This window comes from Garra rufa, chromosome 5 (genome assembly GCF_049309525.1).
Source record: "Garra rufa chromosome 5, GarRuf1.0, whole genome shotgun sequence".
Lineage (NCBI taxonomy): Eukaryota > Metazoa > Chordata > Actinopteri > Cypriniformes > Cyprinidae > Garra > Garra rufa.
This window is the reverse complement of record NC_133365.1, coordinates 15,488,135-15,503,774: the sequence shown is the minus strand read 5'-3', so window position 1 is coordinate 15,503,774 and position 15,640 is coordinate 15,488,135. Positions and strand designations below refer to the sequence as shown.

Below are 15,640 nucleotides of genomic sequence, written 5' to 3'. Positions count from 1 at the left end.
TATTTGGCCGAGATACATCTATTTGAAAATCTGGAATCTGAGGGTGCAAAAAAATCAAAATACTGAGAAAATCACCTTTAAATTTGTCCAAATTAAGTTCTTAACAATGCAAATTACTAATCAAAAATTACATTTTGATATATTTATAGTAGGAATTTTACAAAAAATCTTCATGGAACATGATCTTTACTTAATTTCCTAATGATTTTTGGCATAAAAGAAAAATCAGTCATTTTGACCCATACAATGTATTTTTGGCTATTGCTACAAACATACCCCAGCGACTTAAGACTGGTTTTGTGGTCCAGGGTCACATATTATAAATTCTGTTGAAATCCAACTTGGACTCTATTAACCACAAAAATGACCTATCTAGAAATTATTATAGCGTGGAATATTTCTTTAATTAGTCTAAGAATTTATTCTAGCCTTTATCTGATTTTTTTGTAACGCAGTTTTTTGGTATAATGTGCCTTTTGTGAATGTTCCTTAGCTTCAGTTTCTCTCAGGAAGATCCTTTTCTCCCTCACGGCTCACTACTTCAGACTAGAGGAGGGCGGTGAGCGTTCCCTCTGCATCACCTTTGCCTTTTTCTTCTTTGTGAAAGCCATGGCTATCCTTATTGTCACAGAGAACTACCTGGAATTTGGCCTTGAGACAGGTATAGTATTGTCAAATTGGTTTTATGCATATTTCTTTTTTTTCTTTTCTTTTTTTTACAGTTATGTAACAGACCATTTTGTTCTAATGTGGATTTCTTTTATAGTCCAAAATTAACACACGCTACATTCAGTTACTTAAAATCATTGCATGTTTAAATTGCATCACTCACAGTGTCAAGCATCAACCAGTCTCACAAGAAAAACGTGGGAAATTTTTTTTTTTTTCCTCATATTTTTGTTTGGGATGTCACTTAACACCCGGAATGTGTGGCTACATGCAGACAATAAAAGAAAAGCTTTTAGCTGCCTAGTTAAATTTCTGACAAAATCGTCTACTAAAGTGAAAACTTGTTTGGCAGTCACCATGCTTTTATGTTGAAGACCATTTTCATTTTTTTGATTTGAATCACTCACATCGCTTATTGTTAGCGAGGGTCAGACTATTATTCTTGCATTATGATTTAAACCATGCATTTGGCTGCAGTATGTCGCAATTTCTAAAAACTGAACTCTATTCTACTTACTCACCATAGACCTTGTAACCAGGGCCCAATATAAACACTTTGACTATGACTAGGTGTGTGCGGTATTGACAGAAAATGATATGTGATTTTTTTATTTATTTATGTCAATTAGACAATAGTTTGCTGAATGTGTTTTTGTGCTGGTACCTTAGCTGATTTAGCCCTGTCATGGACAAAGCGTTTTATATTCTTCATATTTTGTGCTGTTGTTAGTTCACAGCCATGACAGAAATGCACTTTAACACTGTGAGACAATATTTCACTTAAAGTGATTTTTACCTTTTTATAATAGCAGTATTCTATAACAGAGGTGTCCAATCTGCTCCTGGAGGGCCAGTTTCCTACCGAGTTTAACTCAAACCAGCTCCTACACACTTGCCTGGAAGTTTCTAGTTACTTTAAATTAGGGTTGCAGCTAAACTCTGCAGGACAGCGGCCCTCCAGGAACAGCTTTAGACACCCCTTTCCTATAACCTTCATCTTTTGTCAAATGTTTACATTTAATCAATAAAATCAGTTAGAATGAAACACTGGGGGAAATGGCCCTGTATATCTCACATTTCAGGTGCATTCCAACAGCATTAAAATAGACCATCACACAGTGACCGCTTACACTCTCACAGTGTTTTTGTTTAGTTTTTGCAAATCAGGTGACTTACACAATAATGTCAGCTCGCACATTGTTAAAAAATAATTACAATATTTAATTTCGTGATTCGATTTGATTCTGATTCGGTTCCGTAGCAATTATTTTGAATGTATATCAGGTACAGTACAAGCCAAATTCTCTCAAGGAAACAAATCTCAACTAATGCTGCAAAATATACACTAAAGTCAGTTGGTACTACATTACTATAATATTGAAGGTTAAAATTAACTGATTTGTATACAAACGCTTAAATTATACTTATTTTTTAATATACACATGTCAGTCATAACGTCTTATTGATGTTATGTGACAGTTGTTATATTGGCATCTTTACGTGGTTAAAAAAACAGATTGAGCAATTACTTGAAACAAAAACAGATTTCAGTAAAGTTAAACTTTTAACATGTTTAATTCATGCTGTAATTGGTATTAAAGAGGAGACGACGTCAATTCTCATGCACTTGTTCTCTTGAACTGAGGTGCTGCAGCGATCTGTCAGTTCACAATAAACGGATCCAAAATGACATTTTTTGTTTGAATATTGTAATAAAATGAACATAATTTGAAATCTGAGACTTTGTTTCATATCAAAATTAACAAAGCACAAAGCTTATTGCGATTAATTAAATGGGATGTGCGCTACAATGTTCTGTTCATTAACTGAAAACAGGATAGACTAACCGATTCTTAGGATTGAAGAATCAATACCTAACGGTATTTTCATAGACATTTATATGTATTGCACACCCCATCTTTGTCAATTTTATTCTTTCTGTTGATATACAATGGTTTTATCCTCCTCTTTCTCCTTTCATAGGCTTTGCAAATTTTTCCGAAAGTGCTGTGCAGTTTCTGGAGAACCAAGGCCTTGAGTCTCAGTAAGTGTTATGGCTGATATACCCCTGTCTCCTTTGTCAGTAGAGAGGTGTGTGTGTGTGTGTATACAGTATACCATGTCTCCATGGGTTAGGATTAAGCCATGTATGTGATGGTTTGTGGTTCCCTGCGGTGAACAGGCCTTGCTCTCTTCCTCTATCTCTACAGGGGCCCCATATCCAAGCTGACCTTTAAGCTGATCCTGGCACTGCTCTGCGCTCTCATTGGAGCCTTTCTCACCTTCCCCGGCCTGCGATTGGCCCAGATGCATCTTGATGCCCTCACGCTAAACAACTGCAAAGTCACACAGTAAATGTTTTATAAAATCAAATTCATTACATCTTATACTCATAATTACTATTACAGTTGAGGTCACATGTTTACATACACCTTGCACAATCTGCAAAATGTTAATTATTTTATTAAAATAAGAGGGATCATACAAAATGCATGTTATTTTTTTTTTATTTAGTACTGACCTGATTAAGATATTTCACATAAAAGACGTTTACATATAGTCCATAAGAGAAAATAATAGTTGAATTTATAAAAATTACCCTGTTCAAAAGTTTACATGCACTCAAGTCTTAATACTGTGTTGTTATCTGAATGAGTCCCTTGTTTGTCCTGAACAGTTAAACTGCCTTCAGGTCCCACAAATTATTTGGTTTTTCAGCATTTTTGTGTATTTAAACCCTTTCCAACAATGACTGTATGATTTTTAAGATCCATCTTTTCACACTGAGGACAACTGAGGGACTCATATGCAACTATTACAAAAGGTTCAAACGCTCACTGATGCTTCAGAAGGAAAAACAATGCATTAAGAGCCAGAATGTAAACTTTTGAGCAGAATAAAGATGTGTACATTTTTCTTATTTTGCCTAAATATATATATATATATATATATATATATATATATACTCATTTAGTACTGCCCTTTAGAAGCTACAGAAGATACTTGCATGTTTCTCAGAAGACAAAATAAGTTAAATTCACTGTGATCTTCACATTCAAAAAGTTTTATTAAGATGCAAGTGTATGTAAACATTTGAACAGGGTCATTTTAATAAATGTTTTATGTGAAATATCTTATTTAGGTCAGAACTAAATAAAAAACAACATGCATTTTGTATTATCCCTCCTATTTTGGTAAAATAATTACAATTTTGCATATTCTGCGAGGTGTATGTAAACTTTTGACCAACTGTAAATTGAAATGTAATAGTTTGAATTGTGGATATTTCTTTGACCTTACATTTGAATGTATTCAGATCTGGATCATTTATTTTCATAAAGATGAATTTAACCAGTTTATATAGAAATATTGTAGCCACTAGCAGTATTTCCATATTAATTTGTAGGAGCATCTGTGTCTGATTATATCCCCAGCAAGTTAACAGATACGTATTACTACATGGACCTGGTCTCCATTTTCAGCCAGGGTTGGCCTCTAGGGTAACTGTGTTACAAAAGAGGAGTTAGGCATTACACATCTCACATAGCTAATCCTCTTCAGCGTGGCCAGCTCGCTATACCTGCACTCATGACACTATGGGGCTTACAGTCAGACCTCTTTTAGGCCTGGATTACAGTTATGCTGCTTGTACAGCTGAAATGGTATATTTAAAGCAGTGGCACTTTGAGATAGGCGATGTTTGCTGCTCCACTGATGTTGATACTCTTGTGTGTTACCATGTCTAATTGGATGTTTTTATGTGTCCATCTTTCAGGACCTTGCTACATATCAACTTCTTGGCCCCCTTAATCATGGTACTGCTATGGGTGAAGCCCATAACAAAGGATTACATAACGAATCCCACATTTGGGAAAGATAGTGTGCCTTTGTGAGTATTTTGTTTTACAATTACTAGTTTATGTTGAATTGTTATTAAACTAGTTTTAAAGTTCATCAAGATCATCTATGCACTTAAGCAAACTCACTTTCAAGTCAACATGAAAACATAGTTGGCCTTGATTACTTACTTAATACGCATTCCTTGTATTATTGTATTCCTTAGTACACAGTTTTCAAATGAAAATGAATGTCTTTGTAATCTTTCATGAAAATCATTTATAAGTTTTATTTATAATTAATTTGTTCTACCTCTGAAATGGCCTTATTTGATGCTGTGAAGGAATTGGTGACAAAGTCATGGGAAATGAGTATAATCTCATTGAAACATTTTTTGTATTATGTGCTTACGCCCCACTAAGAGTTAGGTTGAGGGCTGGACCTTCATGCTTGTTTTTGTCTAAAAATTGTATGTTTTAATGCAAGTTAAATCATACAAATCTGTAGAAATTTAACAACAACAGTAATGCAGTCTTTTAAACTATTTCTAACAATTACCCTCTCAAACAGTAATTTAATGACGGTTAATGGTCGTAGAATAAAGAAAATAGAATAAAGAAAGGTTTGGGATGGGATGAGAAGTCGATAAGCTCTGAGGGTGAACTTGTTCTTCAGCTTCCACAACTTGGTCAGAAATTCTCTTCAAAAAGGAAGTAATCATGGGGCAATCTACTACAAACTCTCATTTGGGTTCCATTCTTGTCTGAAATGCACTGAAATCACTTTTCGTGATCCTATCAATCAAGCCCCACCTTATTTTTGCTTTACTCATAAATGCATCAAATTGCAGTAATAAAATGGATAGTGATGGTTATTTTCTGTTGACTTTTTAAGTGATGCTTCTGGTAATTCTCCTCAAGTCACAACTTAAGGTTTGGGTTGATTCAGTGTGTCACTCCAGTTCATCTGCTTTCAGAATGTCTGAGAAGACATACGACACGTTGCGTCTGTGGGTGATCCTGCTCCTGTGTGTGCTGAGACTAGCCATGATGAGGCATCATCTGCAGGCCTACCTCAATCTGGCCCAGAAGGGCGTCTTGCAGATGAAGAAGGAAGCGGGACGCATTAGTACGGTGGACCTCCAAAAGATGGTACGTAGACTTTTATCGCTTTTTGTTAAAGGGTCATGAACTGCCTTTTTTATTAATTTGTACTGTTCTCTGGAGTACCCTTATTATGTTATCAAGACTTTTACATAAAAAAAAAAACACAATTTAAAAGTAATAGGCTATTTTCTGTCCTATTTTTAACCCCCCTCATCTGAATGCTCCGTTTGAATAGGCATGGCGAATTGTAAACTCGGAAGTAATAAAACTAACACGCAGTGGAAAGAGGTAAACAAAACAGTGGTCAGTGGGTGAACTAACCCTTGGCACAGCATCATCTATTAGTTTCAATCTTTCTGAAAATCCTGTCTAATTGTGGCTTGTTTGTAAACAAATCCTTGGTAAAAGGAAATGAACAAAGGATGGAGTACTTACAGACGTGGTCTGGAACTTCATTAAAAAAAAGTCCTCCACTATTTCCTAACGCTGGGATCAAAAGGAAGGCAATGCAAAACTGTTTTTCCACAACTTGGCACTGCACAGCGTCTTGTTGTATTTCGTTACTGCGTAGATCTTCATTCACTTCTTGTCATTAACACTACATATGCTAATCAGTGGGTGGGGCTAAACAGGCAGTGATGTAGAAGCAGGCGTTGATCTTTTTCTGCGGAGGCGGTGTTTAGTCACACTATTACGGCAGATTAGCTTCAATATAAGCTGTTTTTAGTCTAACAAGAAACTTTTGAGTTCTGAAACTTACAGGATGTTTTTATAGTACAATGACCGCTTGTATGTCAAAGATCAAGGTAATTTCGGTTTCTCAGTTCCTGACCCCTTTAAGTCTTGTTCTTACAGATAAACAATGTGGAATACGCAATTAAGCCATTGCAATGCAAAGCCGTCGTCTTTTTTTGCCTGGTATCCCGTCTATCCCAAGGGTCCCATCTTTAGTAGGTTGTTCTTGTGATGTTTGATCTGATACTGGTTAATAAATGCACTCAGGGACCCTCTTGTGGCGTCTACTCTTGGGGCCTGCATTACAGTGTCGACATTCCTCAAAGGTGGAAATATGTCGGTATGAAAAAGGACTGCGTGGCATTGTTGCCCTCAAAGCTCTAAAATGAGGAGGCTATTTGAGTTTAGTGGAGCGCAAGGATCAAAACCCACAGCACTCCACAGCTGGAACCGAGGAAAAGAGCCCGTTTGATGTTCCAAGCCATAAGTGAGACTCGCAAATGGCTGTAGAGTCGCAGGGGTGTCTGGTCTTACATCTGTTCCAGAATCATATGCTTGCAGCCTCCCTCTGTACTTAAGCTCCCAGTGATGGTTTCAGCGAGTCTGTTTGATGAGCTCCTCTCCTGCCAAGCTGCTTGTTTTGAATGAAATTTGCCTAAATGTTTTAACTGCAAATTTGTTTTTCCTCACTTAGGTCGCCCGAGTCTTTTACTACCTGTGTGTAATAGCTCTTCAGTACGTTGCACCTCTGGTGATGCTGTTGCACACTACTTTGCTGCTAAAGACATTAGGTGAGTGCGTTAAGGTTCTTCTCTACACATTCTCAATTGCCTGGTAGGGTTTCTTGAATTTTTCAGACTCTTGTTTTAACCCCCAGGCGGATACTCGTGGGTGATTTACCCTGAAGAGAATTTGCCATGTCTACCAAATGAGGACTCGAGCCCCGTCGAGGTGGGGCACGACGAGATGCAGGCCTCTCAAACAGTGGCCCAGCTATCGGTTGCTCTCGGGGGGCTGAGGACTGTTTTCTCCCCCTTGCTATTTCGAGGGCTCCTGTCCTTCTTCACTTGGTGGATTGCCGCATGTCTGTTCTCCACCTCTCTCTTCGGCCTCTTCTACCACCAGTATCTCATGGCTGCATAGCAGCTGGGAATGGCTTGTTCGACTGAACTGTGCGACGTGAGGCCCTGGAACGTTCCCCTTTTCTGAAACCATATCAGTCAGGTTGTTCTCTGACAGGCTTCCTCCATGGACACATTATTTTAACCTAACCAATACATCAGCAACAACAGTAATAAGTCACCCATTCATAATATTCATAAGCATCAACGGAAGATGGCCTCCGAAGGAGAGCTCAAAATAATGCTGATTTTAAAGGGGAGGACGTCTTTGAACTACCAGAGGGTTGAAAGCAAGGGATCACTCATGGTCGTTGACATACTGCATTTTATTTTTTAGAGTTTAAAATTATGATAGACGAATTTCATAAAATTGACGGTTTTTAATAGTGTTTTAATGTTGTTTCACATCTTCGAAGCAGAAACTGGGTTCTGCTTTAGGGGAATATTTCATTGCTGATCCGTGAAGACGAAACAGTGTTTTAGTCAAGCTTGGAGAGTGCAGTGAGGGGATTGATCAAGGAGAACAGTATGTGTTAAAGGTATATTTATTTGTCCATTTCAGAGGGACTGAAGACACAAGGAGCGTTTCGTTTGACTGACGAAGACTGAAAGATAATTTAAGTGTGCGTGCGTGTGTGAGAGTGACGGTTCGTGTGTTAACATCAGTGCCTGCAGGCTCCCAGTGACCCCTGCTGCTGGTGGGTAAATCTAAAAAGGGCATTTTGATCAAGTATAAAAGCTAACTCAAAAAACTGTCTAAGGCAGTGGCCTCCGCTCTTCTGATACCCTTCCCTGTCATTTAACCGGTCGGATGTTTCACTTTGAATTTCGGGTCCAGTGACATCAAACGCATCCTGTAAGCGTGCTCCGTGTTTCTGTATGGAGCCTATTGATTTTCTGTAATGCATCAAATAACAGGATTGGATTTGTTTCATGTGAAGGTGCCAAGTATGCTTGTATTCCTCCGTGAGTGTGTACAGTACTTCCTGCTGGAAATCGGAAGCACACATGCTGAGGTACGAGCCAAAGCAGAACACACGGCTTTATCACAAAGAAACGTCTATGCGTTTAATGAGGTCCACTTTAATATTGCGAGATTTTTGGCACTACAGTTACAAAAACCACACACAGAGGCATATCTGAAGTATTTTTTAGTTTTAGTTTTTGTTTGTTAGTCTTTTTTAGTGTTAACCTACTGTAAAAGTCTTATTCTTACCTTCCATTTGTACATTTTTGGAAGGTATGCAGACAATGAATGTATTGATCCTGTTTGATTTTTCTTTTATTATTACAGAACAAATCTACAAACCTTGGGGCCCCAAATGAAAAGCCACATATGACATAATCTTGGCTTTTAACAAATATCATTGAAATAAGAAATCAAATTTTTCTACGTTGTGGACTTCCAGGGATATTTATATTGCAAAGCATCGTCCATTATTATCAAAAGCACACTATACAATCAATGCTTGTTAAAAATGTGGCAGTAAGATGCTGTATTCAAATTCTGAGAGCTGTTTCTTTTTCTGTTGTTGATTATCAAGCTGTGAAGATTGATGGACGCAAAGGGGAGTTTATTTTAGCTGTAAACATTCGCAATTTTTGGTAATCATCAGCAGGGCCATTTTAGTCTTAAACTCAGCTATATATATATTTTTTTTTCTCCTTCACCTAATTTTGATTTTCTCCCCCTTTCCCTCACCATTTAAAATTTAAAACAAGTGACCAAAATTAATCTAAAAATCTATTACTAAAATCTTACTACAGCCCCTTTTATGTTCAATAAGCATGTCTGTAAACCATTTCTAACCTAATGCCAAATAACAGTATATGATGCTCAGAACTGAGCCATATTAATTTAAGATATTAAAGACAAATCACTCTTGTTTTCCCCACAGTATTCCAGTAGTGAAGTAGCTGGGATCTCTTTTAAAACCTATGAGCCTAATGGATCTGTTGGTCTCTAATGCATTTTAAGTACTTATCTTTATTTATTACTTTTCAGTTTGTTTAATAAATGATTGTCAAAAAAAAAAACCTCATGACTTGCGTCTTCGTTATTTTTGTTCTGTCAGAGTTTTCCCACTCCCATTTTTCACAGTATTTTGTTGACATGATAAAGTTAGAGTTTTTTTATTTTTTATACACAATTTGGTTTTGTTACTCTACTAAACCTAGTGTTATCATGTATAAAATGAATTCGCACCGTGAATGCTTCTCCATGTATCGCTGGGGTAATGTTGTCCTGAGTGCTATTGTCGATACGGGCCTCCTCTTTTAGTTGCCGCTCTTGGATCAATGAGACAAATTCCAAAACAAACAGCCGAAGAGGCTCTTTTCTTTCCCTAAGAAGACTCCATTCACACAAACCATTTCATCCGAGGCCCACAAAACAGCCCTTTGAGGGTCGTCGTTCCCAGTGGCCGAACGAGCGAATCTTCTCGAAAGGTATCTTTTTAATGACCGATCCGCTGTCTGTGCTAAATAATGAGAGTTTCATTATTGTGTTAGCTCAGTTGAGAGCAGCAAAATAAATAATGAGAACTTGTAATAATGGGCGACCTAACCTTGTTCTTTTTGTCCAGAAATGAATGGAGTGAAAGCAAGGACGCTTAAGGAAGCTAACGAACCTGGGTGCTTTGGTTTTGCCCTGAGAGCTGTTTTCAAAGACTACTTGATTTTCCATAATGCAAATACACTCTAGAACAGTACGTTCACATGCCTCGATAAAGACGTTAGTTGCGAAACAAGACATATTTGTGTGATTTACATAGATGCGTTAGTTCACATGTTTTAAGATGAGGGAAATGAGAGCTACAACGTGATATGTCTTTTTTGTTGTTGTTTATATATGATAGAGTATTTGAAGATAGAAAATGCATGGAGTGCCAGTGTAATGCAATTAAATACACTGCATAATGAGCTGAGGTAGAGCTACAACAGAGCATTTGGACAGAAGTGACTGCCCCCTTGTGAAAGCATCATGTACCGACAGGCTTAACATGAAAGAGGCTTTTTTTATTGTATTGTATTGGACATTAGAACAAGACAATCTGAGAAATATCTGACCCTGGACCCCAAAACCAGTCATAAGGTTATTTTTTTTAAATGGAGATTTTTACATTATCTGAACTATTTGAAAATCTGAAATCTGAGGGTGCAAAAATCTAAATATTGAGAAATTCTCCTTTAAAATTGTCCAAGTGAAGTTCTTAGCAATGCATATCACTAATCAAACATTAAGTCTGGATATATTTATGGTAGGAAATTTACTAAATATCTTAATGGAACATGATCTTAATGATTTTTGGCATGAAAGAAAAATCAATAATTTTGATTCATTCGTTTTGTTGGCTATTGCTACAAATACACCCGTGCTACTTATGACTGATATTGTGGTCCAGGGTCACATGTCAAAAATATTTTTAGACATTTAAAAACCATTAATATTTAATTGCAATTTGAGGGTCTGTGTAGTATTGATTTGCATTTGCTTTGCATATGCATAAATGTCAAAGAATAATATAATGATATAATTGTATTTTATTGCAATATACATAATGAAAACATCAGTCACTTTAATATTGCATTCAGAAAAGATCATAAAAATAACTAAAATTGCTTTTTTTTTTTGTACTAAAATAGAATTATAAGAGAGTCAAAGAAGCACACAAACATTATTTTCTATGTCCGTTGATCTATTTAAAGAAAACAGATTTTAAAAAGCCAACACACTTCCTTAGCTGGCAAAAACAAATAGTATTTGTTACAACGTTTCGGTCAAGCGGCCTTCGTCGGGCATATGTCCGCTGATCTATAATCCTCTTTAGCCCTTAGTTGCCCTTGATGTGTCCCTTGTGCCTCTTGTTTGAACTGTGGCTAGTGGTCCGAGGGCAGCAGAGGTCAGCAAGCAGTCAACCGAAGCCCCCACGGGACACCGTCATTTAGATTCCAGCACACCAGCACAATCACTGAAGGTACTCTGTGTATGAGTGGAAACACTGAACAAATACCTGTAAGTGTCTCTTTTTATTATTTGCATTATAAGTGACTAAACATTATATTTCAATATATTTTTTACAAGGTTTAAAAAATGTAAGTGGTGGAATAGTAGCCTAGTATTTTTGCCTAAAAAGGTAATAGTAATTAGCTTAGAATAGCAAGCATTATTTTTGTTACACAAATGAATGACTTTAAATTATGGAGGTTAATAATAGAGAAATAGTGCGTTTAGACACATAGGATGTGCTTAGTTGCATTTTTCACCAATAAAATATCTCTGAATGGAAAAAAAAAAGAGAGAAAACTTTACACAAGATTTATTTCCACAATCACAGGCATGACAACTTTTCTGCCCTGCTCCTGTGCGGCTACTATGTGGCCATAGTGATGATCCTGTACAGAAGTATTTGTCATTGGGGAATTGTTGCCGCTGGAGACAGTTGCCGGGCGCAGTGGCTGGAGGCATGTTTTCCGTCTATAGTATCCCAGAAGGCCATAGGAGCTGACTCCCCATAAGTCACCACTGGAGGTGAGAAACTCATATTGTGTCCTCTGTTTGCTGGCCTGAAAGACAGGGGAAATAAGGGTTAGTCTGTATTAGTTTGTAAGTTTGCAAGGGACGTATTTCAAGTGCGGCAGAGAGTGTCACCATTGTGTGAACGGCCCCGGCTCACTTTGCTAAAGCCTGCCCATTTACCAACAGATTGCCTCTGTTACCTAGCAACAGTTTAATTAAGATGGTACGTGCAAGGTGGGGCTTTCTCTCTAAATGCAGGATTTTTGGGGTACCAATAAGAATATTTCATATCACGTTGTTTGTCATAGCTCGTATTCTCTTTGAATGACCTAAATCACTTTTTTAATCTTAATAATTACTAGTAATATAAGCAAGCCTGACCTGGCTGTAAAGTCAGTGAATGTAGTTATTAAAAGTAAATTAATTGTGATCATTTCTTAAAAAAAAATCCATTTGATTTTATCATTTATTTAAGCCTTTTATATGGTCCATGACAAATATTGTGAATTATGCACATGTACATGTTTTGTGCATGTATCATATCGCAAAAAGTTTTAATTTCTAGTATTTTTTGTAGTATTTTCTAAAAATTTTCATTTTAATTTCTGTCGAATGTCAAATGAAACAATAGATGTGACCCTGGACCACAAAACCAGTCAAAAATACATTGTATGGGACAAATTTATCAATTTTTATGCCAAAAATCATTGTGATATTAAGTAAAGTTAAGTTCCATGAACATTTTATGTACATTTCCTACTATTTATATATAAAAACTTACTTTTTGATTAGTAATATGCATTGCTTAGAACTAACTTTAAAGGCCGTTTTGTCAGTATTTAGATTTTTTTGCACCTTCAGATTTCAGATATTCAAATAGTTGTCTCTCAGCCAAATATTGTCCTATCCTAACAAACCATACATCAACAAAGCTTATTTATTTTGCTTTCATGATGTATAAATCTCAATTTAAAAAAATCCACCCTTATGACCGGTTTTGTGTTCCAGGGTCACATATGTCCTGCTACTGTGTAAAAACTCTTCATTTTGTGTGTATGTACATGACCGCACCAATGAAATGACCATAAATTACAGGAAAGGGCACAAAAATTATCTGGAGACTGCTAAAGCTTTTCATATTTTTAAATATTAGCCTATTTATTAATAAAATGCCTATAATTAAGCAGTAACACTTTACAATAACATCCTCTTCTATTAATTAATGCAATACATCATTAAGAGCACTACATTTCTTAAGAGTATTTATTCACCTGAATTTAAGTTAATAAATATAAAACCGTTCATGGTACTGTTCATTTCAGCTCAGGTCCATTAAATAATATTAACAGGTATTCGTTTTAATGTTAATAATGTATCAATTATGTAATTTCATGATGTAGTTAACTAAGGTTATTGAATAGAACCTTATTGTATAGTGTTACCAGTAAGGCTTAATTCTGAGTCATATTACTGGATAAAAAATAAACTACCATTTTAAGCTGTAGTACTTTACAATCTGTGACCTAATGTAAAATATAACCGTACATCCAAATTATTCAACAAAGCTTTGCCATAGAGGGTGATGAAAGGGTGCGAGTGGAAACGATTTTAATATGGAAAATAAATTGATTTCATAATTGTAATGTCTTTATGCTCAAAATTACTCACGGAGTGTCAGTTTCAACAAATCAAACAAGAATACGCTCTGCCATCGGCATCTTCCTGTCCTAAAAAGGTGATGAATGAGAATTTTAGATCAAGCTTCAGGAATGACAGAAACTCGTTTTAACCAACTGCTTTAGATACCTCATCATCTGCCGGAGGTGTGCGATTCATTATTTTTCTGTCAGTTTACAGTGTAGGAAAACCAACGAGTAGTTTTAGGTGGTTTATAAGACAGCACAAGCAGATGGTACAAGTACTGTGGATAATATCTGTTCCGCAGTACCACTAAACAAATATTTTCACCTGACAGTTAAACTTGGCATAATCACATTCATAGCTTGACATATACTTAGTGTAAGCAATCTGAATGGATTGCGGACCATTTAGCCTGCTTCTAATGTGATATATTTGTCCATTTCTGATTCGACAGAGACTCAAAGCATGCAAATCAAAGTACTTGACAGTGTCTCGGTTAACATAATGACTTTAATAGTCCTGCCCCAAAATTTGGGCCTTGACATTAAAAATGACCCAGCAAGGAAACATTTGTGAAGCTGATGTGTGATTGTGGGTTGGTGGGAAAGGGCACAAGCAGTTGCTGGGATCAGTTCACACTGCCGTGTGTCTGCTCCTCCAGACACATTGCCAATCTTACAATGGTGACAATAATGGCGGCCCATCCTGCCCCGCCACTCCAGACAATAGGAAAGGCCCGGGGCCATATGCTGAGCCTCTTGACACGGGTTCGTTTGCAGGGTTGTCTGTGGGAAAGCAGGGACAAGGACTACGCCAGACACCAAAGGTCACAAGGTCTTTCACAAGAGGCGGCGTGGTCGAAAACTGCCGCAGAGGGCCGAGGTGTGGGCTTATTTTCATGCTTGTGATCTCGGTGAACTGTACAATTATTTAAATCATGTTTAAACGCATGTTTTTCGCGAATAAAAAGATGTCACCTTGGCAACGTAGTTGCTGCTAATTACCGGCGTGCTATTTTAAGAAAAATAAATAACGTCCCCCATCATCTTTCAGAACCAAAATTTGCCACGACCCAAAATGACTTTCATTATCCCGTGTGGTGATTAGCATGCACGCGATGTAGATTGGATGTACGGCTTTGTACGCACCTATACAATTGCACAAAAGGCGGACGGCCTTAGGCTGCTCCTCTTTCCCCTTCCCCCACACTTGAGCGTTCCCGCCTCCCTTCTCCTCAGTGCTACGCAAATAAGCATCTCGCTCGCGGTACCCCGTTAATTAGAGTGTAGATAACTAGCTGCACCCTCCATTCACACTTTTCTACTCTTTTATTAGCATGACACTGGTTAGTGGCCGATCTCGTTGGGCCCCTGATTAAAAAGAGGACCCCTCAGAACACAAATCTCCTGTCCCCTTTCATCCCTGGCCTCATATAACATGGCTCTCTGATCCATGCTGGCATGGCTAACCGTCAAGAGTACCTGTTCGCTTCCTTCTCATCACCTCGGTCCAACCCCGTTCCAGCTTGTGCCTCTCCAAGTGAGAGTAATTGTTGCTTTCACCTGAAAGCCAAGCCGTACAGATTTAAGTCTGACGTACGGGTGTCGCCGAGGACAAAAGCAAATAAAAGAAAGCGGGTCAACGTTGGCGTCGAACAAGTCGGCGTCTTTTGTGGGGTCACTTTGTCGCTCCTGTCATAATCCACTCTGGTTTGAGAGCATTATTCCTGTCTGGATTGGATCACACCCTCTCTCTTTCTCTCATTCTCTCTCTCTCTCTTCGCTGAAGGATCCAGACCCAATTGTGATCCCCCTATGCAAGCTCAGCTCAACAGGGTCTCCTCCTGTCTTGCTCTGATTTCAAGGTAAAACGTCTCATTAGCTCTGGCCCTTGAAAGACGCCCGCTCCATCTCATATTCAGTTATACATTCCCTTTGAATAGCTTGTGAGAGGCAAGAAGGGAGAGAGAGAGAGAGAGAGAGAGAGAAAGGAAGGCAGGGGTGAGAGCTGAT

At 37.6% G+C, this 15,640-nt stretch overlaps 1 protein-coding gene across 1 annotated transcript in view; it reads left to right on the top strand.

Moving 5' to 3' along the window:
- The window catches only part of tmem161b (transmembrane protein 161B), a 28,529-nt gene extending 20,301 nt beyond the window's left edge, over positions 1–8,228 (top strand). Inside the window, exons 6-12 of the mRNA XM_073839790.1 lie at positions 510–661; positions 2,653–2,713; positions 2,880–3,020; positions 4,445–4,558; positions 5,483–5,657; positions 7,042–7,138; positions 7,225–8,228. Of these exons, the coding sequence (XP_073695891.1) occupies positions 510–661; positions 2,653–2,713; positions 2,880–3,020; positions 4,445–4,558; positions 5,483–5,657; positions 7,042–7,138; positions 7,225–7,490 (1,006 nt within the window). The 3' untranslated portion in view covers positions 7,491–8,228. The remainder of the gene's footprint in view (positions 1–509; positions 662–2,652; positions 2,714–2,879; positions 3,021–4,444; positions 4,559–5,482; positions 5,658–7,041; positions 7,139–7,224) is intronic.
- Positions 8,229–15,640: the final 7,412 nt, after the last annotated feature.